The following is a 27,100-nucleotide window of genomic DNA, read 5'->3' on the forward strand; positions in this document are numbered from 1 at the left end:
CAAACACTTGTACCTCCCCGACGTGACAAACCCGACAAGCTACTAAGTCTCATCCCTTTACAGTAGAGATCCCTAGGTGCAAGAAAGCCTTTTACTCCAATAGTTTCTTCCCCAGAACTGCGGGTCTTTGGAACTCCCTTCCGGGATTCTGCTTTCCCAACTGCAATGATATGCAGAAGTTCAAGTGTAATGTTAACAAATATCTTTCTACTCTTCTCCCTTCATAATGACCCCGCTAATTAATTCCCTAATAGTAGCCCCCTGCTTCAAAGTGGCACTGTGCCTTGTTTGGGGTGAAAATTGAATAAAAAAAAAAAAAAAAAAAAAAAAAAAAAATATGGAAGAGTGAGAAAAGAGAGCGAAATGTTTGGATTCAACCTTTTTATTTACTTTGTCACATGCTCAACTCGCCTGAGAAACGATGTACAATTGGGCAAGCCGAGAGAGGTGAGCTGCGTGACTATGGCAATCAGCTTTGAGTTTGCAAATGAAAGATATTTAACTATTAAACCCACAAAACGTCTTTGCTGGAGCCACCACATTATGCATGCCTGATAGACTTTTCCTTTGCTTAACTATGCTAATGCTCTGCTGTTTACTGATAAAGAGGTTTTAAGGAGAAAATTTAGAAAAAAGTTTTCATACCTAAAATATGGAGCTGTTCGCCGAAATCTTTGCGGACCTGTCAGAAGACAGCTTTCAACAACTTCTGGATAATCCAAAGCAATTGAAGACGTCCTATAAAATAAAATGAGGAATTCCTTTTTTTTTTTTTTTTTTTTAATATATATATACTGCATTATACTCATACAACCCATACGATAGAAGTTGAATACATTGCAAACAATAAAAAAAAAGGTTAAAAAAGATGAACAAAAAAAAAATTCTGTCAGTTTAATGATGAAGAATGTTTTTCAAGGTTCTTGATAAGTTTGCCAACATCCCGGACAGCTGTGGGGATGTTGCTCAGTGTTTAGTCATAGGGGATAATTCAGATTAGAAGAGAGAAAAATCAGCAAGATCTTGATCAATGCTCTTCAAAGTGCTGTCATAGACAGTGCTGTAGGGATCGATAGTCTAAACATTCAAATCAGACTCTAGTGCCCTCATTTCATAGATGCTTGTCTTTGAAAATGTGACAGATTTTCTACAGGAATTAAGAAAGCACTGGATATGCAATGATTTTCACAACATTTTTGAATGAAAAGCAAAAAATTTGTTTAAAATGAAACCAGCATGATTAACTTGACATACAACTTCACCATGTTATCGATGGAGGGGAAAAGAGGAGGGGGGTAGTAATTGGAATATTCCATTCAAGTGTAACGTTTTGTTATTCCTAAAGAAATTAATGATTCTTGTTAACTTACCGTTCACACAACTTGCGGCTACAATTGACCAATATGTGCATACAGTGAGTTGCTATTGCGCCCAGAAATAAAAGACCGCCAAAACCAAGCTAAAAAAAAAAAAAAAAAAAAAAAGCATGAAACATGAAAATTTCAATAAAATAAAAAGATCAAGGGTGATTATCTTTCAGCCTGCACTCAGGAGGTTATTTTTCCATACATTACCCCCTCCTTCAGGAGAAGGAGTTACAGTTTAGCTTGAAGAAAGTTATGTTTTCCAATAAGACTTTATGGCACATTAAACCGGTGAAACCAGATAATATTACAGAATCAACTCTATTACCTTTCTGAATTTTTGAGATGAGGATCGATCGTTTATACTATTTGGAACGCAGGATTGTAGCCCTTGATATATCCAAAGTCTTTGACAAAGTCTGGTATGGAAATTAAATCATGCGGTAATTTCTGAACAGATGCTAAATATCATTAGATCCTTCTTAGACAAGTGGAAACTCCAGGTTGTCCTTGATGGACGTACATCCAAACAACATGATATAAATGTGGGAGTGCCTAAAGGATTGATCCTTGGACCACTATTATTCCTGATATTCATATGACTTCCCTGATAACACAGTCTGAGACGAGTATATTTGCTTATCATACAATCCTCTTATTATAATAGGCATGAAGGAAAAACGGATGTACATATATTTAAGGCAATGACAGAATTCTTAGAAAAAAGACCTCCAGTCCATAGTGGAATGGAGCCATAAATGGATGGTAACATTTAATGCTAATTTAATGCTAATTCTTTCACTTAATCATTACAAGAAGCTATCTGAACTACTGATTGTCATGACTGATAACACCCTACGTGAGAGTTCTTCCTTCAAATTCCTTGGCTTAACATGGACAGGAATAAATGCATTGGGGACATTTTAAAGGCTGCTGCAAAAAGGTGGGTTCCCTCTATCAGGCTAGAAAACTACTCACACCTGAAAATATCTTATACCTCTACAAAGCCACTATTTGCCTAAGCATGGAATATTATTGCCACATCTTGGATGATACATGTATCACTAGTCTCTCCCTATTTGACAGGGTCCAAAAAAAGAGTCTCAAATCTAATAGGTCCCACACTATCAACTAAGCTCCAACCCCTGTCCCATCGCTGCAATGTTATATCCTTATGCCTGTTTTACAAGCATTTTAATGGAATGTGCTTTAATAAACCTTGTACCTCCTCGATGTATATACCCCCCCCAAAAAAAAAAAACTGTTTAGCAACAAAATCCCATCCCTTTACTGTAGAGGTCTTTCTTCCCTTGAACTCTAGTCCCCTTCAAAGTAATCTCCTCTAGCTGCAATGCACTTGTTGTACCGTTCCAACTTCTGGAAATCCTCTTGTGTGAGCATGTTAATGACCCTCGTCACATCAATGACTCTTGTTCATCTCAATTGTCTCATAACCGCAGTCTCTAAGGTTTTCCTTGAACTTAGGGAATAACTAAAAGTCACAGAGAGGAAGGCCTGGACTATATCTTGATGCCCATCTTGGTCAAATAGTCTGTGACAAGGATGGAGTTGTGGGATAGTACATTGGAAATGCCACTAACCCAATTTGAAGAGTGCTGGTCTCTTCTGACAGAATCTCTTTCTGAACACCCTTAAAACCTCAACATAGTATTCCTTGTTGATTGTCTGTTCAGTGGGAACCCAGTACATGTAGATCATCATACGTTTCTAGGTGGACTTGCTCTGTCTGGCCTCCTTGGATCTGGGAGAGCCAGCATGCTCCCACTAGGAACTGTCTCTTGGTCTCTGGGTCATAGCAGTAGATCAAGCTTTTATTGCAGGTCACCAGAGCATCAAGAACTGCAGGATATGACTTGATCAGCTTGACCAATTCTCAATTTTGTCCCTTACTTTTGAACATTCCTATTTTGAAAATAAATAATTGCTATAATTCTTTTTCTATCCTTTGAAAAGGATCCAAATTTTATCATGTTATTATGGATGATAACGACGACCAGTTGTCAAAATTTTAGCTTTTCACAGTTGTTATTTTTAACAAATATTAGGTTTTAAAATTTTGTCCCTTCGTTTTGGATGCTACTGTAGTTTAACGTCATATCCAGGACCAAAGGTAAAGGAAAAGACATTAATGTTTGGTGCATTTCAGGCCAGAAAGCCAGTATCTTTAGATGGTTATGAACTGGATATGTTACATACGAGAACAAAGCTCAATTATATAATAAAATAGATGTCCCTGCCCGGTGTTACTTGGGTGGAAATAGTGTTGCGTGGAGCACCTAGATAAAAATAGTTAAAAATATATTAAAAGTCACTCTCTTTATCTGTTTCTACCTGGCATTGTCTGCTATCGTCTTTATTTTATTTTCCTTTTTTAAAACTAATTTTTCAAAACATGATTTTTATGGTTTAAATTTACTTTTGAAAATTGAATTTTATTACAGTATCACTTGGTTATTAACTGAATCCAATCGTTTTTAAATTATAATTGTATAAGGATTTGATAAGAATTTTAAAGTTAGTTTTTAAAAAATTATAGGATCAACTCTTTAGGACCGTTCATATGCATCCAAATTATAAGTTTAACTTGTTTCATTTTAGATTCAATAACTACCGGTGTTTTTTCATTTTTACTGGAAATTGCTCCAGACAAGTTATAAAGCCACTTGATGAAAACAGCTAAAAGAAAAACTACCAATTCAAGGTCCAAAACCTACCAACAAGAGGTGTTATATTGGTAAATTCTAACCCAGAAAACAGCAATTCTTCCGCCATTGTCAGAAACATAGCTTGTGGAATGTAAGAACTAATGTACTAAGGAAAGCAAGAGTTACGAGGTTGATAAAAGTAAACCCTAGGTTTTATAGAGAAGATTGTGACAGGAGTCAAATACTCTCTGGAACAATAAAATGATCCAATTATTCTTGCAGCGACATTAGCAACAGATTGGATACAAGTCTTCCATAATAGTGTTGCATTTTCTGAGGAGTATTTCTTTTCATATGCTGATAAACCCACAGTTCTCATCCAGAATTCCTCAATATTAAAAAAAAACAAAAATAAAGAAAAGGCTATATGATATACATATGTGATAAAACAAAAATATCATATTCCAAAAATCACAAAAAAATTAATCAAGTATTTTTATTTTTAGATAAGAAAAAATCCAATTTTATGAGTATCCAAGGAGTAACTGTTTTGCTCGCCATTTTGAAAAAAAAATGCCAAGAAACAAAGGGCGATAACTCAACAAGAATTCACACTTACTAAATTTATGTTGTAATGCCTACAAATTCTCGTTAATCGCTTACAAATTATTTTCTTTATAAAAATAAAATTACTTGATCATTTTAGGTGATTTTTGGAATATCATGTTTTCATTTTTGTCACAGGTACATACATCATATAGATTTTTCTTTAAATTTGTTTTTAATATGGGGAGAATTCTGGACAAGAATCAAACCCACTCAGACACTGATGTTAATATAAAAGAGTGGTGATTGTGTACAGTGGTAATCTCTTAACCAACACATTTCATTGAAATTAGTATAAATTTTTAAAATTACGAAAAATGATCCAGTAAAAAAATATTAAGTAAAAATAGAATTTATTGAATTACTAGCATTTCAGTCCGGCATTGCCCGGGTGTTTGGATGTGTGTGTTGAGCAAAAAAAAAAAAAAAGTTGTAGTAGGAAGGCAAGCTTGAACACGTACCGCGAAGAAGGAAAAGAATGGGGAAAAAACCTGACGTCTTTGCTGTTACGACCACCGCCAAACTGGAAGTGATGTAGGTTTTAATTAATCGAAAGGAGAGGATGACTTTCAAAAATATTGGTGAAAAAAAAGCGACCCCTCCCTGTTGAAAAGTTCCTAGTTAATGGTGAAGAAATTAATGTTTTTAGCCAATTTTTGGGTATTTGTCGTCTGAAGGGTCAAGCTTCAAAACGATACTTATCTTGTGACAATCTGTCACCTCTGTCAAAAGTTTTAGGCAGACATGCAAACATGCATACATATATATATTGGTAGCTCAAATTTTCGACCCAAACCGATTAAAAAGCTTGCCCTATCTCTAAATACTCTTTATGTCAAATTTCAAATCTTTAGATCAGAAATTGTCTGAGTAATTTGGTAGAGACCGCAGAGGTCAAATATTTTTAAACTTTCACCCCTATTATGACCCCTTAACATTTATTGTTTTGGGCTCAAATCAAGTTATTAAGTTAGATACATATCCAAGGAATCTATATCTAAAATTTCAAGTGTTTATACCCAAAATTGGGGGAGGAATTTGGTAGAGTTCTCAAACGTCAAATTGTTGAATTTTGACCCCTTAACAGCCAAATATCTGGCCGAAAACAGATTACAAAGATTTTCCCAAATCTCAGTATCCTGTATATCAAATTTCGAGTCTGTAGACTTAAAATTTTATAGATATATAGATTGAATAAATGTGGAAGAGTTGTGAAACATATTCAGCATGATAAACTGACTTAACTTAAATTGACGTAAAAAAATATCTTTTTTAACAGAATGTAATTGTGGATGATTTTTTTGTTAAAAATACATCTAGCACATCTACAAGATCATTTTTTTGTAATTTTTGGAATTCATACTAATTTTGACAGGACATGTAAGCACATAATGTTTTCATCTGAAATGTGTTGTTTTAAAAGATTACCAATCTACACAAACATGAAAACAGTTATTCCAAGAGAAAGTAAGAAAAAATACATCATAGAAACGATTTATATTTTCATGAGAGAGAGAGAGAAAGAGAGAGAGAAAGACAAATGGATAGCTTGTGTTTTTTTTGTCCAGGAGCGAAAAACTGGTAGCAGATGCACCAGCCCAAATGTGACAGCAATACTCCATACATGGGCAAATGGTGGCCTTGTAAAGATACAGGATACTTTAAGGCGTAACTTTCTAGCACGGTAGAGAGAGCCCACCTTCCTCACAGCAGCCGCAGCAATGCTCTCGATGTATCTGTTCCAACACATGTTCCCTATGAGTGTTAAGCCGAGGAGTTTAAACAAAGTACTTTCCGGTAATTTATCGTTAGCCATAGCTTTTGGTGGTTGAGAAGGTTTCTTGTAATTATTAAAGGAAACAAGCTTAATCTTGTCAGCATTGAATGTCACCATCCATTTTTGTCCCCATTCAACTATTGATTGGAGGTCTTCCTCTAGGGTTTCTGACACTGCCTTACTGTTGCTTAAAAATAGTGAAAACATACTCACCCATAGGCCAGACTGTGTGAATGCATAGGACATAGCCAAGATGCCTGTACCAATATTTCCCTTTAAAAAGTTCATGAGACTAGACATGTTCCTATAAAATGGAAAAATAAAGTTCATTATAGAAGATTATAAATCAATTGATTGAACTTTTACAAAATGACAAAAAAATTTTTTTTTTCATTATAGAAGATTATAAATCAATTGATTGAATGAACAAAATGACAAAAAAAATTTTTTTTTAAACAAGGGAGTCACCACTTATCAAGGCATGAACACTACTCGAGGACAAAGGTTAATGAGTGTACAGTGGTTACTTGGACAACAGCATAATGATCGTTAGTGGTAGAAATTGAATATAATTTGATTATTTAAGGGGACAGCTCAACAAAATTTATTTATATTGGACTTGAAGATGACCATATTGTAGTTAGCTGGAAAGCAGGCCAGCAGAACAGACTTCCACAGGTGGGCAGTTCTAGAAAAGAAGCTTTATTCATGGAATTTGCGTTTAGATTTAGGCACAGATAGAAAGTGGGGGAAATTGTTGATAGTAGTTGTCACTCCTAAAATTGTAAACTAACTCAAATTTATTGCCCTCTATTGTCCTGTCCTTTGTCCCATCATTGCCACACCTTGATTAACAATCCCATTTTAGTTATCTTTGTGTACATTGGTGAACAACTTCCTATCCCTTTGTCCTACTAATAAACGTACTAATTTTGCATTCTATATCAATAGTGCTTTTAATACAGTAGACTTTTTATACCTTGACAATACATGCTAAACCAGTGTTTTCTACTATATCGGATATTACGTTTTATCAACGACATCTTAAGGAAAACGTGCCAAGCATAACCTCCACCACCATCATGGGACGGAAAAGGAAAAAAAAAAGTTTAATTATAATAAATAAATATGTTTTTTTATTAAAAAAAAAATTCTGGACTTATTTGGTCTTCAAATGGTTAAATTTTGAATTTATTATTTATGATTAACTAGCGGGGGTACCCAGCATTGCCCAAGTGTGGAGAGGTGTGGGGAGAGTGTTTAAAACAACAGTAGTCAGACCGGGTGGAGAAAGGGGTAAAAAAAAAAAAAAAATTGGGGGGAGGGGCACCCGGCATTGCCCGGGTATGTGTAGGTGGTGTAGTAAGGAACCCTGGGTGGAGAGAGGAGTTTAAAAAAAAAAAAAAAAAAAAAAGTGGTAGTAAGTAGGCAAGCTCAAGCCAGTGACTGGAAAGCAGAAAAGAAAGTGAAAAAAAATCTGACGTTTTACCAATGCTCTATAATGCGATTGAAAAGAAAAGATGACTTGCAGAAATGGTGTTGGAAAATCCAACCCCTCCCTGCAGAAAACTGCCCAGTTGAGAGTGATGTTTTTGGCCAATTTTTTTATATTTATCGTCCGAAGGGTAGAGCTTTAAAACGATACCGGTTTCGTCAGAATCCGTCACCTCTGCCGAAAGTTGTGAGACATATACACACACACACATTTTGCCTTTTATATATATATAAAATTGTCCGGCGTTGCCCGGGTGTTTAGAGGTGTGTGTTGAGAAAAAAAAAAAAAAGAAAAAGTTGTAGTAGGCAGGCAGGCTCGAACCCATAATGTGAAGGCGGAAAAGAAAGTGGAGGTGTGTGTAAGGGTGTTGGTTGAGCAAAAAAGAGTAGTAAGCAGGCTCGAACACGTAACATGCTAGAGGAAAAAGAGATGAAAAAAAAACAAGCGTTCTTATCGATGTGCCTACTGTGGTTGTGACGTCATGGGCGGTCAAAGTAATGCCTTTAATGCAACGTCGTTGACGCGAGGCTTGAATGACTTGCAAAAAATGTCAGCAGAAAATCTACCCTCCCTGTAGAAAACTGCCCAGTTGCAGGTGAGGGAATTAATGTTTTTGGTCAATTTTTTGATATTTGTTGTTCAAAGGGTCGAGCTTCAAAACGATACTGATCTCATGAAAATTTGTTGCGTCTGTCGAAAGTTTTAGGCAGACATACAAACATACATTTAAACATACAGGTGAGATTTGTATTATAGATGGTTTCCATATTGTGTTAAATTCTATACTAGGTCTACTTAGTAATTGATCGTCACAAAACATGTGCTGCTTATTTGAGTCGTTTTAGTCTGCATCGTTCTTCTGTCTATAATTTTTACTTCGTCCCATAATAGATGGTCTCCACTTTCCCTCCATATATGGTAGCTATACCCGATTTTTCAATCTCTCCACATATTATGGCTTTTCAGTGTTTTTGTAACCTTACTCTTTAAGTGGATGACATATCTCATTTTTGTATAGTTTTCCACATTCACATAGGATCTCATACACACGGTTCTTAGTCATGATTTTTCTGTAGGGATTTTATTTGCACAAGATGTTTTTAGAGTCGAATTACTCCTTAATACTGTTCTGATGTCATAGGGATTACATATTCTTTGAAGTTTTTTTCGACAAGACTTTCATGTATAGTATACAAACTGTGGTGAGTTTCTGAATTGTCAATATTTCTTGGAGCTGATATCATGCTCTCTGGATAGTTGTTACGGTAGAGAGTTTCCTTACAACTGCCCAGCTCTTCCTGATAAGCATTGCTACTACATATTGCTTTTACTTGCTGTTGTAGGCGATAGGCGATTCTTTTTTTTACATTATATGGATGGTGGGAGTTAAGGTTTAGATAATATCCAGTAAAAGTTATCAACACATCTAGGAACGATAATTTGGTATTATGCTTTTTTCCATTATGAATCATATAGATGATAGAGTTATCGGCACATCTAGGAACAAAGAACAATAATTTGGTATTGTGCTGTTTTTCCATAATGAATCTTATAGATGGATGAATGGAGTTAATTTATTACAGGAAAAGGAAATGAACGAAAATGGTTAAACTTACGACGTGGCATTGTCCATCAATTCTCGACTTCGAGTTTGAACTTCTATAACAGATGTTTCTGTTTCCTCATTGGGGTCATCTTGACTATTCTCCAATGTCCCAGTGTATAGATTTTCTTGAGACATGGTTTTCATATGGACAGTATTTTTTAATTTGTTCACTGAAAAGAAAAAAAAAAATCCATTAAATTCATCAACAACTGAATTTTATAAACACTTAACTGAAAACCGATTTAAAGGATCTCTTGGAAAATTTCCTATCCTCCATTTTTCATTTAACAAAATGAACTAAACGAGTTGTGTTCACTGCATCATTTCAATGAAAATTGAGTCCATGTATTGCATTAATGATATTTCAATTCATTAAACTGTACTGTATACGCAATATCAGTTGCAAGATCAACTAATTTGCACATTGATTTTGAAAAATGATATTTTATTAATTATTATTTGCTCCTAGACTTTTTTAGCCATCCTAGGATGGAGTACTGCTGCCACATCTTACTTTATGCAACGTTCAATTCCAGCAAACGGTCCCTGCAGTCAACGATGATAGAATGCTGCTCATTATGATGCCAACCAAAAAGACGGGAGATTGTGTAGATTGGGTAGAATTTGGATTATTTAAGGGGGCGGCTCAACAAGAACTTGTTTGCATTAGACTTTGAAGGCTTCCATTTGAGTGGAAAAATAGGGAAACAATGTCTAGAAACCAGGAAGATGTTACCCTAAGAGGATGCCTCCTCTAGGCAGCTGAATGACAACTGCTAACAAAAGATCAACAAGGAGGAGTGACAGTTGGAATTGAATGTTTGAAGCATTAAGGCAATTGCGTTAATGGGTTATATGTGTTCTGATCCTATCAGACAAGCAACTAAGTAAACAAATGACACGTGTAATCTTTAACAAATAATAAACACCTGTTATTTATGTTTTGTTTGTCATGAGGACTCTTCGTTGCGGGTCTGACTGGATGGATTGAAAAACAGCTTTGGTCCAAACACAACATGTAGAATGGTACACAAGGCATGTTCATACTTTTATTTCTAGATCTTTTTTTACTTTTTACTCAAGACCCAAAGGCCACTCGAGGGTAAGTGTTAATGAATGCAAGGTGGTGGTGTAGTAATCATTAATGGTGTAAATTGGGTAGAATTTGATTATTTATGGGGACGGTTCTACAAGAACTTGTTTACATTGGATTTGAAGGTTACTATGTTGTATTTAACTGGGAAGCAGACCACTGGAACAGTGTTCTACAGGCGGGCAGTTCTGGGAAAGAAACTTTGTTCATGAAATCTGCGGTTAGATTTAGGCACAGATAGAGGAGAAAATTATATATAGTGGTTGTAGCTAGTCGGGTGTTGTTTTTTATCTTTATACATTTATTACTTTGCTAGAGGTAAATTATACACTGATGTCAAAGACCAATCAATCATGATGAATGATGAAAGTGATTTTGTTGATAATGAAATACAAAGTTTTATGACTTTGACAGTTTTCAATTTTAGAGATGAGGAATGATTGATTGTATTATTTGGGCTACTGTTCTTATCTTTACAACTTTGGAGTCAATTTTACATTTTCTTTAACGATAGTCTCCTCCAAACAAATGTGAGAAATAGAAATGGCAGCCTGACTTATAAGATCCAGTCTTATTTTTCGTTGTTAAGACCAACTCTTATATTTTATTAATACATAAGAAAACCCATCACACATCTTTTTTGTTGTTGTTATTGTTGAGTGAAAATGAGGTCTCGTGGCTGACTGCATGATATTTATGAGTTTAGTCACCGAAACCGTTTCAAATGAAACCGGTTGACAGTAAGCTTTCTTTGCAAGAATAAACTTCTGTATTTTTTGTTGTTAAAAAGGGTCTGAGTTTTTTTTTTCTTTGGTGAATGCAAGCTTAGTTTTTGCATTCCTTTTGACTGCCGTTATTGGAAGCGGGCTGAGTTTTGGTTGTCATTTCTTTGTTGACTTACTCAAATACTTTCTCCGTTTTGTGATTTGGGACATTTCGTCACAATTTATAAGAGCTGGTCTAATCCAAGGTTAAATAAACTTCTTTTGGAAAAAAAAAAAAAAAATCTAATATGTTCTTCACTGTCAACCAAGCTCCAGCCTCTGTCCCATCACCCAATGCTGTATCCTTATGCCTGTTTTATAAATACTCTAATGGAATACATGGAGATGAACTCTCAGTAATACCTTCTCGGTGTATATACACCCAACTAACCAGACGAGCAGTAAAATACCATCCCTTCACTGTTGAGGTACCTAGATGCCGGAAAGCCTTCTACTCTAATAGATCCCCCCCCCTCGGACTACAGAACTTTAGAATTCCCTTCCTGTTTCCCTGACTATACTAGCCTGCAGAATTTTAAATGTAATGTAAACGGACATCTTGCTGCTCAATTTCCTGCAGTCGTCTGTTAGACACAATCCCAAATAGTAGCTTTTTACATTTCAAGTAGACTTGTTCGAGATGAAAAAAAAAGATACTCCATAAATATCATATTGCTTGCTTAATAGGACGCCCTCATTTTCGGAATACTAAAACATTTTTAATTTGTATTTAACATGTTTAATTTGTATTTGAGTTTGCTAACATTACTTATTAATAGAAGTTCTAACCATAATTCCAAAGTCCATTTCCTTTAAATAATTTTCACTTTCAAAATAATTGCATGAACTATAATTTGTCACATAATCATATGTGTTTTTCTGGGGTTTTTTTTTTTTTTTTGGGGGGGGGAGGGGGGGGTTAAATTCAAAACAAAAAAAATCTCACAAGAATGAGAAAAAGAAATTAGATTTCGATTTTATCGAATGCTACAATTTCTCTAGCATTTAAGATAATCCAAATACTAATGAAAAATTTGGGGTCAGATAAAAAGGATTTGAGGAATTGTACATCAACAAAATTTTGCATCAGACAAAAAGGATTTGGGGAGACTGTACAAAATTTTGTGTTAGACAAAATGGATTTGGGGAAATCATAGATGAACAAAATTTTGGATCATATAAAAAAGAATTTGGGAAAACTGTAAAAAATATTTTGCATCAGACAAAACGGATTTGAGGCATTGGAGATGAATAAAATTTTCGGTCAGACAAAAAGGATTTGAGGAATTGTACACTTAATAAAATTTGGAGTAATATAGAAAGGATTTGGGGAAATCAGATTTTTAAAAAAATGGAGAACAGACCAAAAGTATTTGGGAAAACTGAAGATGTACAAAATTTTTAATCCGACAAAAAGGATTTCAGGAATCATCGATGAACAAAATTTTTGGTCAGACAAAAAGGATTTTGGGGAAATTGTAGATGGTCAAAATTTTGGATCAGACAAAAAGGATTTAGGAAAACCGTAGATATACAAAATTTTGCATCAGACAAAAAGGATTTGGAGAATCATAGATTATCACAACTTCAGATCGAGAAAAATGGATTTGTGAAAAAGAAAAACAATTGCACTTATTTCCATGTATAAAACACAATGTCTACGTGTACCTTATAGAAAGAATGGTTAGAGAATCTACATGAAATTTAAACATGTATTCTTATGTAAAATTAACTAATGAAGATAATTAAAGTTTACTTCCAAGTGGGCTATTGAAGAGATTTTGCCAGGGATAGAGTTTTTCAATGTAATTCCATAATAATTTAGAAATCTTTTTAAAAGGAAAGGGGACAAGAAACTCAAAAATTGTGACTTTAGTAGTGCTTTGGAAGCATCCTTAATTTATTTGGATGATTTCAGTAGTGCTCTGGAGGCCTCATGAATTATATTTTTTCATTCTTCACTTAAAAAACAGGAGCAACAAATTACATTTGCTAAGTGATATATAGTAATCCAGAAGTGTTCAATATCCTAGACAGAGCAGGTGTGTTGAAATGCAGCCTTGCCCAGAAGAACTTCTTTGCTTTTAGTTAACTCAATATTGCCCGGGTGATATGATGTTAATATTCAATAATACTGATAGTTGATGAGTATTGGCTTTAAAAATTGTATCAAAATTTCAGATTTACAAATAGTGGTTGATGTTTTTCATCAGCAGAATAAATTTTCATAATTGAATAAAAAAAATTTTTTTTGTTAGTCATGCCATTGGTTTCAGATGTTAAAAAACAAAATTTTTATTTTCAAACGATTCCATTTATTTCAATAATTAACCTTATCAATATTTTATTTTTAATTAGTCACAAGAAAGAGGGAAACGCTCTTACACTCTCATTGTCATCATGGACACCAGAGAAAATATTTAAGATACAATCTATTTATATTCACTGTTATATTCACTTTCCCTTTCTTTTTGAAAAGTGGCTGATCTACATTCGACTCTAAATAATCAAGTATTCCTGCTAGTTGCTAATAAAATAAATTATACGAAACTTTGAAATAACATTAGTAGAATTATTTCTTTCATTTACTTCTTTCGATGTGTCAGCAAACATATTATGCTGTCCGAATCAAAAACATTTTAATATTAGTTTTTATTAAGTGAGGACTTACTTAATTTCTAAGAAAATAAATATTTTTTTCACAGTTATATTTTTATTAACCAAGGTAAACTTACAAAACTAAATTCAATAATGTACAAAACTATTTGTAGAATGTTCAAATCTCTTTTGTAAAAATGCATTCATTTTTTTTTTTTTTTTTTTTTTTAAGAAAAAAAGGGGAAGAAAAATGGTGGGTGTAAATCATTTTGCTGTTAGAGTTGCTTTCACAAAAATGTGGGAAAAGCTGAAAGATTCGTTTAACAAAAAACGAATATGAAAAAAAAAAAAAATGGCGCAATGATACTCACCACGAGGATTACCTAAACTCATTTTGAAAAATTTTCTGAAAAAATGAAGAGGAAACTAACTCATGATATATTGATAATAATTTAAGAAAATTAACTAATGATATTCAGCATCATTGCCATATTTGGTTTCACATCCATTTCTTCATACTGACCTGTGTTGAACAGCTTTTAGCAATTGACTTCCAAACGAACCTATCTTTGGTCAGGTCTTTATTTATCCCTCTTTCTCTTAAATCCATCCTCATCACAGTGTGTTTGCATGTTTTGGAGGGGTTTTTTTGTAACTTAGTCTAATGTAGTCATGATTGTCCAGATTGGATAACAATAATATTGCACTTTTTTTAAACCAAAATTAAGAAAGAAAAAGTTGCAAAAATTAGTACAGATAGCAACATTATGTTTGGCTGGTTATGCTTTTGTAAGTTTCTTCCATGGATGCTTTGTTTCTGTTTTGTAACATTTAGACACTGACAGATTTAAGTAATAAAGGAAAGAAAAACCTGTAATGCCTAGGAGAAAAGAAAGTTTTCATTAAATTTTCAGGTTTAAAAAATAAAAATAACTGACAAAAATTGAAAAAAAAAAAAAAAAAAACTGTCCTGGCTGGCAGTGTTTCTCACATGGTATGCACGGCATAGATTTGTTAAGTTATTTAAACTGCTGTAAGAATAAAATTATTCTATGAACATATCTGAAAAAAAATAAATAATAAAACAAAACTAACCCCATAAATAATGGTAAAAATCAAATGTAGATTTTAGTGCTTCTGCAGAATAGTGGATTTTGAAACAAATTTATTTCAGGTGAAAACATTATTACATCTTTACATGTCATGTCAAAATTAGTATAACTTCCAAAAATGACAAAATATGATTCATTAGAAGATGTGCTAGATCTAGTTTTTACAAAAAATCATCCCAATAACAGATGAACATTTTTATATTTTGAAATGGCAGATTTTGATTGAAAGTAAGGGAGATAGATCAGGTTGGTCAAAATGGTCGAATGTAGTTACCTCCCCTTTTTTTTAAAAGAAAATTTTCGCATTAACACATAAAATTCTATAAATCGATAAGCTCAATAAATTTTTGTACTGGATTTTCTTTTGTAATTTATACTAATTTTAACAATTTTTTTTTTTTTTTACTTGGGAGGCCACCACTTATCAAGATCTAAAGGTCACTCTGAGATAAAAGTTAAGTGTTGGGTAGATGAGATGGTGCGACAACATGATCAGTTACGATGAAACTTAGAGCATACATTATTTTAGAGAATGCTTCAATAGGAATTTATTCATATCAGATTTGAAGATGACCATGTTATAGTCAATCGAGAAGCAGACACACGGTACTGTATTCCACAGTTCTGGGAAAGAACCTCTGCCCATGGAATTCTCGTTTAGTTCTAGGCACCGATAGGATGTGAGAGAAGTTTTTCGCAGACGAGTATGTGTTACAAACGTTTTACATAGAGGAACCATAGATTGGAACTCAGCCAAGCACCTACCATAAAAGTAATGATAGACTCGCAACGTCTCTCCTGTGAGAAAGAGGAAGAATGGAAGTGAAATGGTCCTTGCCCACTAAATTCCGTAGATGGTTTTGTCAAGACAGAAAAGGGTACTCATAAGGAGCTCCACTCTAAATGTGACAGCAGTACTCCATCTTAGGACATGTTTGATTCTAGTACAGGTAAAGGATTGCAGCGGGAGTAACATACTTTCTGAAGCGGTAGAATTATGAAATTCCGATCACCAGTTTTAGCAATGTCAGTCATTAGTTTTTAGGGATATGTTCACGCTGGTTTTGGGGTTATACTTAAGGGTGTTTTGTAATGGGCGATGCATTTTTGGGATGAGCTGGATTCATAGAGATTTCCAGTGAAAAAGATTTGCAGGCTTTATAATTAAATGTTAGAAAAATGAGAGACATTGTCATACGGTAAAGAAAACAAAATAAGGAGGTAAGAAGGCATATATTCACAAAAGAGATTTTATATATGTTTAAAATTGAAGGTTTACAGCAATAGGAAAAGAATAGGAATGTTTGTGACAATTTTTACAGTTCTTGTAAAAACAAGGAGGTTCATTCAGTTGAGATATTAGAAGTCTGGATCAATTAAGAGCTGTGAGTTTCAGGGGTCAGGAAAATCGTTATCAAACCTTCTCTGCTCATTTTTATAAATTGCAATTCATTGAAAGTTGTTTATAAGAGTTAATGTTCATTTAATATTTTATTATCATTGGAGTTCAGTAAAAAAGATTGGAATATTTCAATAAATAAAGTTTATACAGATTGGCAGATGATAATTCAATGAGTTGTGTGTCTGTGTGTTCGTTAATGTGTGTGTGTCTGTGTGTTCGTTAATGTGTGTGTGTCTGTGTGTTCGTTAATGTGTGTGTGTCTGTGTGTTCGTTAATGTGTGTGTGTCTGTGTGTTCGTTAATGTGTGTGTGTGTGTGTTCGTTAATGTGTGTGTGTTCGTTAATGTGTGTGTGTGTGTTCGTTAATGTGTGTTCGTTAATGTGTGTGTGTGTGTGTGTGTGTGTGTGTGTGTGTGTGTGTGTGTGTAGAAAGATGTTGCCGAGACAAACGCCCAGCAACACCAATCCATAAACTCGGGTCAACTAGTTTATTGAAGAAAAATCTGGCTTTTAAAGGGTTTAGGTAGCTCCCAGAAAGATCATTTCAATTAAATCCAGAAAGTTTTGTTTGGTTCAAAGTATAATTATTTGTTTTTATTCAGTATAGTGTATGCACAAAGGATAGGTGTACAAACACATTTATGCATTTTGATTTTGTACGTCAATGTGTTAACATCAACCATTACAGATGGGTCCTACCATTTTTCTAGTGATTTGCACAACAGATCTGATGTAAATCTTCCATTTCAAGTCAGGGGTCATGATACGCAAGTATATGATAATGTTTTCACTTGAAGTGCATTCGTTTCAAAATCCACTATTCTGCACAATTGCGTAGATTTTTAGTGAATAAATATAAGGAAAAAGTCAATCGCATGTCACAAAAAATTGCTGATGCAGCAACTCGACTGAGCCCTTTGATAATATCAATATATACATTAGACCTTGCTTACTTTATGCACCAAAAATGACAAAAACTTTCAAATTCAATTGAAATACAAAAAAAACTGATTTTAAATTCAAAATAAAAAAATCAATACATTATAAATTCCCATTAATTTCTTAACTGCTTTAGTTTTCATATTGTTTGAATTATTCTGCCTACTGTTCTCATCTTGAGGGTTATTCATACAACGTTTCGCCCGATGTAAACTGACTTTCTCCAGGTGTAGCTTGTCGAAATATTTCCGATTTCACACAATATAGGAATCAATAATTATAAATAATAATAATAATAATATATATAAGGAAAAGAAATCAGGACTGTAAATTAAAATTTACAAGGAAAGTTATTGTTTGACAGAGTACTCTAAAAATTTTTTTTAAGAAATCCTTAAACCAAATATAAGAAGTCAAGTTTTTAAACAAATAGTCGGAATACAATGTCAACAAGAATACAAAGGTAAGTCCACAGTGAAAATAATCCGATTTAGCTGGAGAAGATATCCAATGTAGCTTGAAGGAATATAGAAATCCGCTTGCAGTTGCTGAGAATATCCAAAAAACACAAGGTTGGATCTTAAATTTCAGTCACTAAAAGCTAAGCAGTTCATCACTGGTCAGGCGTTTAATAGCAAACAGACGTTATATTTGAAAATTAGGTTAAATCAAGTTGAATGCACAACTGTGTCGATGTCAAGACAGACACCAGAAATCACCCAGACGAAAAGATGCATGATACGACAGGGCGGAAGGACTTACAAGACCATTCTAATCCTAACATTAATAAGGAAAACACATAAATTTAAAAAAATATAATAAAATCATAGTGATAATAATAGTAATAACAATGGCAACAACAATATTAATAATTAAGATAAATACAATAGTAACAAACCGTGCATGCGTGGTCCCCTCTGGTGTTGCATGTGAGGTGACGCCACAAAACATAGTGAAGAAATGATGAATGTGAGAAATGTGAAGGGCCAACGTTGTCTTCATATTTTCGCCAAGTTTCAGAAAAATCTAATGGATGGAGCAAAAGTTATGAGGTAAAAAGTGTCATTTTTTGCAATTTTGGGGCATTCGTAACCCCTTTTGAGCTCCTGGGAATGTCGAATTCCAGTGAAAATGGACAAACAGTGCAGTTTTGCAACTTAAGATATGAATATTTGAATTCAGCATCATGGAAAACCACTATATAGACATACATATCAAGAGTTTGAGTAATATGAAAAAAGAGCTCCAAAAAGGTATGTTTTTTAGCCCTAAAAGTCCCAGAGGGATGCGAACCAGAATTTTGCCATGGTCACCCATACTGAATTTATATTAAGAACAATAGCCTCCACATTTTGGCCAAGTTTCAGGAAAATCTAATGGATGGATCAAACGCTATGGGGCAAAACGTGTCATTTTTGGCCATTTTAGGGCATTCGTGACCTATTTTGTGCTCCTGGGGATGCCGAATCCCAGTGTAAATGGATAATGGTGCAGTTTCAGGCCTTAACACATGTATATTTGAGTTGACCACCGTGAAAAACCACTATATAGTCAGATATATCAAGTTTTTGTTGAGAAATAAGAAAAAAGAGCCACAAAAAAGGCCTTTTTAGCAGTAAAAGTCCCCAAGTACGAAAACCAGAATTTTGCCAGATTCACCCATACTGGATTTATATTAAGAACAATGGGCTCCACATTTTGGCCAAGTTTCAGATGGATCAAAAGTTATGAGGCAAAATGTATCATTTTTAGCCATTTTGAGGCATTTTTGATCTCGAGCTCCCAACGAGTATTTTCGCCAAACAATTTTTTTTACTGTGCACACCTATATAATGAAATACAATTTGTGGCAAAATTTCAAGAAAAACTAATGGACGGTTATCTAGCAATTGTCCGGAATAATGGATGCACGGACGCCACTGAAAACATAGGTCCCTCTCCGATAAATCAGGGGACCAAAATTTGAATGAAATGATTAAATGCTATAAATTAAAAATTTAGAGTACCATTGTCATTAACAAAAAGTAAAAAATAAAAGAATAATAGGATAATATTATTATCAAATAAGCAACAGTAGCATTACTGCCAATCGAAGCACTGGTTTTAAATTCTGCTACTAATAGTAATGAGAAGTACTAAAGGTTATAATTGTATTGGTCAGTCATAAAATACGCTTAAATATGATGTTTTGATTAATGAGATTTCGTATTTATTATTATATTTTATTGGACCCAACATATAGTACTGATTTAAAAAGTTAAAAAAATGACTTGTGCACCACCACCAAAAATCAAAACCAAAACGTTTAGCTGACAATTTACCTTTTCTTTTGATGTTAATGCCTGAGCTATGAAGACATGTTTACTGCAAGGCTAAAAATTAAAACGTGAACCAATAGCCATCACGTTATGCATGCATATTCGTAATGCCGTCATTCAGCAAATTTCATTATTTTAATTTTCACCGATTTTCCCCGGCTAAAACCCAAATATAAAGTTTTGTATGGGTTTGAATATCCTATATATTAAGTTTCATGTCAGTAGACCAAAAATGGACAGAGAAGTTTGGTAGGCAAAATTTTTTAAACAAATATATATACGCATACATAAAAATGTATAGAAAGAGGTTTGTGTTTACTGTAACTTTTTACGCAAGTATAAATCATGTAGAATTATATGCATCTATATATTATGATATAATGTGTTATTTTCTGTCACGTTTACATCCAGGTCGTTTTTTCTTTGTATTATTTTTTTTTTTACAAGGAAGTCACCACTTATCAAGGCCCGGAGGCCACTCGGGGAGAAGAGTTATTGCGTGTACAGTAATCAATGGGACAATATCGTAGTAATCGTTAGTAATGGAGATTTGATAAAGTGTCTTACTTAAGGGGGAAGTTCATCAGGTATTTGTTTATGTTGGACTTGAAGATATCCAAGTTGTAGTCAGGTGGGAAAAAGGCAAACAGAAGAGAGTTCCACAGGTATGCACTTCTAAGAAAGAAGCTTTGTTCATGGAATCTACGTTTTGATTTAGGCATAGATAAAGAGTGGGGAAAATTACTGACAGTGGTTTCAGCTAGACGGGTGTTTTTCGTGAAAGATTGGCAAGGGGGGGGACTAGAGATTAGAGCTCAGACAAGCACTTCCCATGGAAATAACGATAAAACAATGACAAGCTCACAACATCCTTTCTGTGGGAGAAAGGTTGCAGGGAAGAAAGAAGTTAACTTAGTTCTTCGCAACTTAGTAACTTCCATGGGAAGTTACTAAGTTACGAAGTCTATTTTGTACTCTGTCAAGGCAGGATAGGCTGTTTTTAGCATCTCCTGCCCAGATGTGGCAGCAGTACTCCATCATTGGACGTACTTGGCTTTTATATAGATAGAGAATTGCATCAGCAGTGAGATATCTACTGGAGCGGTAGAAGGATCCCACCATTTTTCTAGTGACCTTGGCAACAGATTTGATGTACGTGTTCCATTTCAAATCAGGAGTAAAGGTCAATTCCAGAAGCTTGTCAAAACATGGAGCCTCCCCAAGACGAGAGCCATCGATTTCAATTGATGCCAGATGGGGATCAGAGCGTTGACGATGTAAAGATAGAAGCTTGGTTTTAGATGCATTAAAAGTAACCAGCTACCTCTTCCCCCATTGTACCAGGCGCTCAAGATCAGAAGAGAGAGAATCAGAGAGAACTTTGTCATTTACAGCCTTTGATGTGTGGCTATAGATGGTCGTGTTATCAGCATAGATGTCAACGAATGATTTAAGTATGCGTTTTGGGAGATCATTGATGTAGATCAGGAAGAGAGTTAGGCTCAGAATAGACCCTTGGGGGACATCAGCATTAATACTGTGGGCTTCTGATTTCTGCCCATCAACCACTACTCTTATGAGCCTATTAGAGAGAAAGGATTTAATAATTGAGAAAACATTTCCAGTTATACGGTAGCTGGAAATCTTGTGAAGTAGGCCTTTATGCCATACCTTATCGAAGGCCTTTGATATGTCAAGAGCAATTGCCCTAGAAAGGAAGCCTTTGTTGAGAGATTCACTAATCCTATGAGATATAACCGTTAGCACATCTGCTGTAGATCTAGCAGAACCACATTGCATGTCACTCAGGTTATTTCTGCTGAGGTGGTTGACTACTATTTTATTTAATATGGATTCCAGCAACTTACTCATGACACACAGGAGATTTATTGATCTGCACTGAGAGAGAGATGACTTAACCTGAATTCTTAAATACAGGGCATGATGAGGTTTTCCAGGGTGTTGGGAAGCAATTCTCCTTAAGACAACACTTAAACAGTTTTGTAAGTATGGGGGCAAGTTCTGGTTGAAGCTTTTTCAACACTATAATTGGAATGCCGTCAGGGCCAGTTGCTTTACTGGAATCAAGGTTCTTGATTAGCTTGGCAACATCACGCATAGATATTTGTATGTTGCATAGTATGTTGCCTGTTATAGGAGGAAATACGGGGAGTTGATGGCCTTCGTCGCATAGGGTAGAATTAGCTGCAAAGTTCTTGGCAAATAGTTTGGCTTTGTCTGATGCTGACAAGATAACCTCAGGTCCATTGATGATGGTTGGGATATAATGCACGCTTCTGTTCAGGATCCTGTTTGCTATTTGCCAGAACTGGTGGGAACTAAGCCACTGCTCAGCTACTTTGGATTTAACGGACTAAGCATATAGCTCTCTTGCATTTTTTATTACTCTTTTACAGTGGTTGCTGGCAGTCCTGAAAGCAGCTCTAGTCTCAGTACATCTATTACGTTGGTAGCTATGGAAAAAGTGATTTCTGCGCGCGATGACAGCAGCACATTCTGGGGAGAACCATGGCTGGCTATTAGGTTTTTGTTGGAATTTTTTGGATGGTATGAATCGGTCTATACCTACAATTAACTATTCGGTCAGGTCTGATACTATAGAGGACACATCCTTTTTAAACATAAAATGCAGAGGTAGATCAGATATAAATGTACGGAAGCTATTCCAGTCAACCATAGAGTATCAATATACTCTACGGTGGAGAGGTAAGTCTGAACACTTGTTGCATTTCATTTTTATCTTAACTGATACAACCGAGTGGTCAGAAGATCCCAGAGAAGATAGAACAGAACATGAACATAGCTCAGGGGAAGTTGTGAGAAAAAGGTGTAGAAGGCTTGCATACTGACTGGTAGTATCGGGCACACAGGTGGGTTCGTGAACAATCTGAGTGAGGTCATAGGCAATGGAGAAATCATGACAGAACCTCCCCTCATCATCTGTCTTGTTTGAGTGGGTCAGCCATTCCACATTGTGGACATTGAAGTCAACACAAATGTGAATGTTAGCCGAGGGATGAGCAGACAGGATGTGGTCAATTTTCTCAAATATGCTCTGAAAGATAGTAACTCCGCTGTTGTGGGGGTGATAGAGGGCAAATATAAATGCAGTGGTGTAAGCAAGTGCAACCCAGAAGCACATATAAGGTAAATTAGGGTCTTCTCTGGCGATATCCCTACCACACAGAAAGCCATCTTTAATGTAGGCACATATTCCATGCCCATGGCGATCTTGGGGGTCAGATTTAGATGTTAAGTTAGAGTATCCTCTAATTATGAACTCATCTAGGGAAGTGGTCGGCCCTATGCCAGTTTTGCTTAGAAATAATGTCTGGTTTCATTTCCTGTAATTGGGTTTCAACCTCTGGAAGGTTGGAACATAGACCCCTGATGTTGGAGAAGGAGACATGGTAGTAAGGGAGAATGGGGTTCTAGGTTTGTTCGTGTTTTTTTTCTGGAGATAATTTATGTTGAGGTTTTGGGATTTGTGTAACAAGTCGACAGACTTGGTTAAAGCAGATTAGAGAGGGAAAGCAAGAGAGAAAAGGACAGGAATTTTTTTTTTTTTCTGTCACACATAAGGTAAAGCTGTAACAATTACCCACTAGTATGGTATCAAGAGGCCCCACCAGAAACTACTGCACAGTCCAAAATCCAAATGGCAATATAGCAGCCTCAGTACTTTGCACCTAATAGATTAGCCTCTTTAGTGGTTAATCCAAGGTTCGGGTTTCTGACTATCAGGCGGATAACGTCAGCCCAGATGAAATGTTTACCTCCAGCACCCTTACTAGTGACGTGGCCACAAGGATAGACATAGAAACAGAAAAATTTCCAACAGCTCAGGCTACTGTTCACAAAGTATTACCGACCTGGAAAGCAGCTTTTTCTTCACCCTTTGTCAGAAAAATCATTCATTGGACAAATAAGGAGAAGCGAGAGTTACTGGAGCTGCCGATAACACATCCACATGCATTATCTACTCTCCATTTAAAAAAAAAAAAAAGTAAAGGTTAAAAATAAAAAGGTCAGAGATGAAAAGGTCAGATGAAAAGGTTAGAGATAAAGAGATTAAAGATAAAGAGGTTAGAAAAAAAATGTTAGGTACGAGGAACTTATTAATATCGTTAATATAGTTTAATTGTTATGTATTTCCATTTCTTGTAATAAATAATTTTGCCAACAATTCTTCATAATTTTGGTTTCGATTATAGCTGATAGCACTTAAGTCATCTATTTTTTTATAATTTTACCAAGAATTCCTCATAAGTTTTAGCTTCGGTTTCAATTATAGCTAATGGCACTCCAATATTTTTTTAAAATAATTTTATCAAGAATTCTTTCTAAGTCTTGGTTGCAATTTTAGCTGATGGCACCTTAGTAATCTATTTTTTTTATAAATAATTTTATCAAGAATTCTTTATAAGTTTTGGTTTCAGTTTCGATTATAGCTGAAGGAACTAAATATATATATATGTCATCCACATACAGTACTGTTTCGCTGCATCACAGTTCATCAGTGCGGCTAGACAGGCAACTACCTCAAGCCAGGATCGAATCCCGACCGCCTAAATGACAGTCAAGGCTTCTTACCATTACGCTATTTGGCTGCTGCTGTGTGGGTAGTGAATTAACGATCATCCAAATGCCTAAGCTCGATTTGTTTATACAAAGAGCATCGCTTAATACGCTAATGGCAGTTTTTTTTTTTTTTATATTACATTTTCACCCCATACAAGGCACATTGCCACTTTGGTGTAGGGGGCTACTAACAGGGGCAACAACTACTGGGGTACTATGTAGGGATTTGGGCAGCAAGATGTTGGTTCACGTTGCACTTGAACTTCTGCACGTAAGTACAGTTGGGGAAACAGAGACCTGGAATGGAATTCCAAAGTCCAGCGGTTCTGGGGAAGAAACTACTAGAGTAGAAAGATCTTTTACATCTAGGGATTTCTACAGTGTGGGGGTGGGATTTTGCAGCCTGTCGGGTCTGTCGAGGGTGTTCACGTCGTGGGGGCACAAGTGCTTGCAGTTCGTCAGAGCATTCACCATTATAATACTTGTAGAACAGGCAGAGGGATGCAACGTTTCATCGATGGGACAGAGGCTGAAGCTTAGATGCCAGTTCAGGGCCTATCAGATTGGCGACTCTCTTTTGAACCTTGTCAAGGAGCGAGAGACTAGTAGCCGATACACCAGCCCAAATATGACAGCAATACTCCATACATGGGCGAATGGTTGCCTTATAGAGGTACAGGATACTTTCTGGTGTTAGTAGTTTTCTAGCACTGTAGAGAGAGCCCACTTTCCTTGCAGTGGCCATTCAGGCAACGCCGGGCACTCAGGCTAGTATAGATATTTTTTTTATTTTCAAAATCGCAACTAGTGAATATAATTATACGTAATAGTTAACTAAAGATGCTAATCCCATAAGAAAACCGAAAAAAAAAACAAAAAACAAAAAAAAAACAATAGGGAATTAATTAAAATGAATGTTTAAAAGAATATGCAAATTAGCTAGATTTTTTGCAGATGAATGCAAAACAAAGTTGCATTTTCTTTATAAATAGAAAAAAAGGGTTTTTAATATGAATATCAAAACACAAAAAAAAAAAAAAAAAAATTTATAGGAGTATATATATATATATATATATATATATATATATATATGCAGCATTCTTTCTTTTAGGCGTATTTCATTGAATAAAATAGACATTTTGTGCCTGCTGATACTGGTTTGGATCCTTTCCATCTCCCAAATTAATTTCTTTGCTTCTAGCAAATGGCTTTCCAATCTTCTGTGAGAAAGAGGAAGTAGGAAGATGAAAAAGTCCTTGCCTACTAAATTATCAATCTTTATTTAAAAAATTCTGAGGCATAATCTTAAATTGAAGAATGCAACAACGAAATGTCAGTTGTCTCTCTGCCAGCAGTCTAATTCTATCAAGAAGCTTTTGATATGGATTTAGGCAAGCCCGTTCCCCCGTTCCACAGCAGACATCCTAACTGTAATCTTTAAACGTATGTACCATTCACTGGACAAAGCAGGGGGAGAGTAGAGGGGTAGCTCTAGATATATCTAAGGCTTTTGACAGAGTATGGCATGAAGTTCTTCTCAGGAAAATCAGATCATACGCTATCACTGGTAGAATACTTAACATAATTAAATCCTTCTTAGATAAGAGAAAAATTCAGGTTGTCTGCGACAGTCATATATCTAAACAATGATATAAATGTGGGAGTGCATAAGGGTCTCTCCTTGGACCTCTATTATTCCTAATATTCATAAATGACCTCTCTGACAAACTTGCCTGTGAGATGGGTATATATGTTGATGACATCACATTCTGTAACAGACACGACAGGAAAACAAATGAACACATATCTAAAGAAATGGCAGAAACACTAGAGGACGACCTCCAATCTGTAGTGGAATGGGAGCAAAAATGGATGGTCACATTCAATGCTGCCAAGACTAAACTTGTTTCCTTCAATAATTACAAGAAACTTTCTCTACCACCAATAGCAATGGCCAAAGACTCTTTATTTGAAAGTACATCTTTTAAACTCCTCGGCCTAACGTTCACAGGAAACGTGTTGGAATAATTACATTGAGAGCATTGCTAGGACCGCTGCGAAGAAGGTAGGTTCTCTCTACCATGTTAGAAAGCTACTAACTCCCGAAAGTATCCTGTACCTATATAAGGCCACCATTCGCCCATGTATGGAGTACTGTTGTCATATTTGGGCTGGTGCATCTGCTACTAGTCTCTTGCTACTAAACAAGGTTCAAAAGAGAGTCACCAACCTGATAGGTCCTGAACTGTCATCTAAGCTTCAGACTCTGTCCCATCAACGAAATGTTGCATCCCTCTGCCTGTTCTACAAGTACTTTAACGATGAATGCTTTGACGAACTGCAAGCACTTGCATCCCCTCAACGTAAATCCCCCTGACAAATCGACAAGCAGCTAAATCCCACCCCTTCACAGTAGAGATCCCTAGATGTAAGAGAGCTTTCTACTCCAGTAGTTTCTTCCCCAGAACCGCTAGACTTTGGAATTCCCTTCCGGGTTCCCGTTTCCCCAACTGTAGTGACATGCAGAAGTTCAAGTGTAACGTAAACCGACATCTTGCTGCCCAACTCCCCACATAGTACCCCTGTAGCTTATGTCCCTGATAGTAGCCCCCTACATCAAAGTGGCAATGTGCCTTGTTTGAGGTAAAAATGTAATAAAAAAATTTTTTTTTAAAGTTCCAATCTAGTTCTGACATGCGGTCCTTCCTACACATTTGGATAATTCTGCTTTTTCATATCTCCATGCATTAAAAACTTGT

The 27,100-nt window shown here is 35.4% G+C and overlaps 1 protein-coding gene across 1 annotated transcript in view; it reads right to left on the reverse strand.

The window, feature by feature from the left end:
- The window catches only part of LOC145300440 (proton-coupled amino acid transporter 2-like), a 108,248-nt gene that overhangs the window by 47,744 nt on the left and 33,404 nt on the right, over positions 1-27,100 (reverse strand). Inside the window, 5 exon segments of the mRNA XM_080144483.1 lie at positions 646-738; positions 1,371-1,459; positions 6,627-6,717; positions 9,525-9,684; positions 14,341-14,375. Of these exon segments, the coding sequence (XP_080000609.1) occupies positions 646-738; positions 1,371-1,459; positions 6,627-6,717; positions 9,525-9,684; positions 14,341-14,362 (455 nt within the window). The 5' untranslated portion in view covers positions 14,363-14,375.

This window comes from Euprymna scolopes, chromosome 2 (genome assembly GCF_053919585.1).
Source record: "Euprymna scolopes isolate OS-2025 chromosome 2, ASM5391958v1, whole genome shotgun sequence".
Classification (NCBI taxonomy): Eukaryota; Metazoa; Mollusca; class Cephalopoda; order Sepiida; family Sepiolidae; genus Euprymna; species Euprymna scolopes.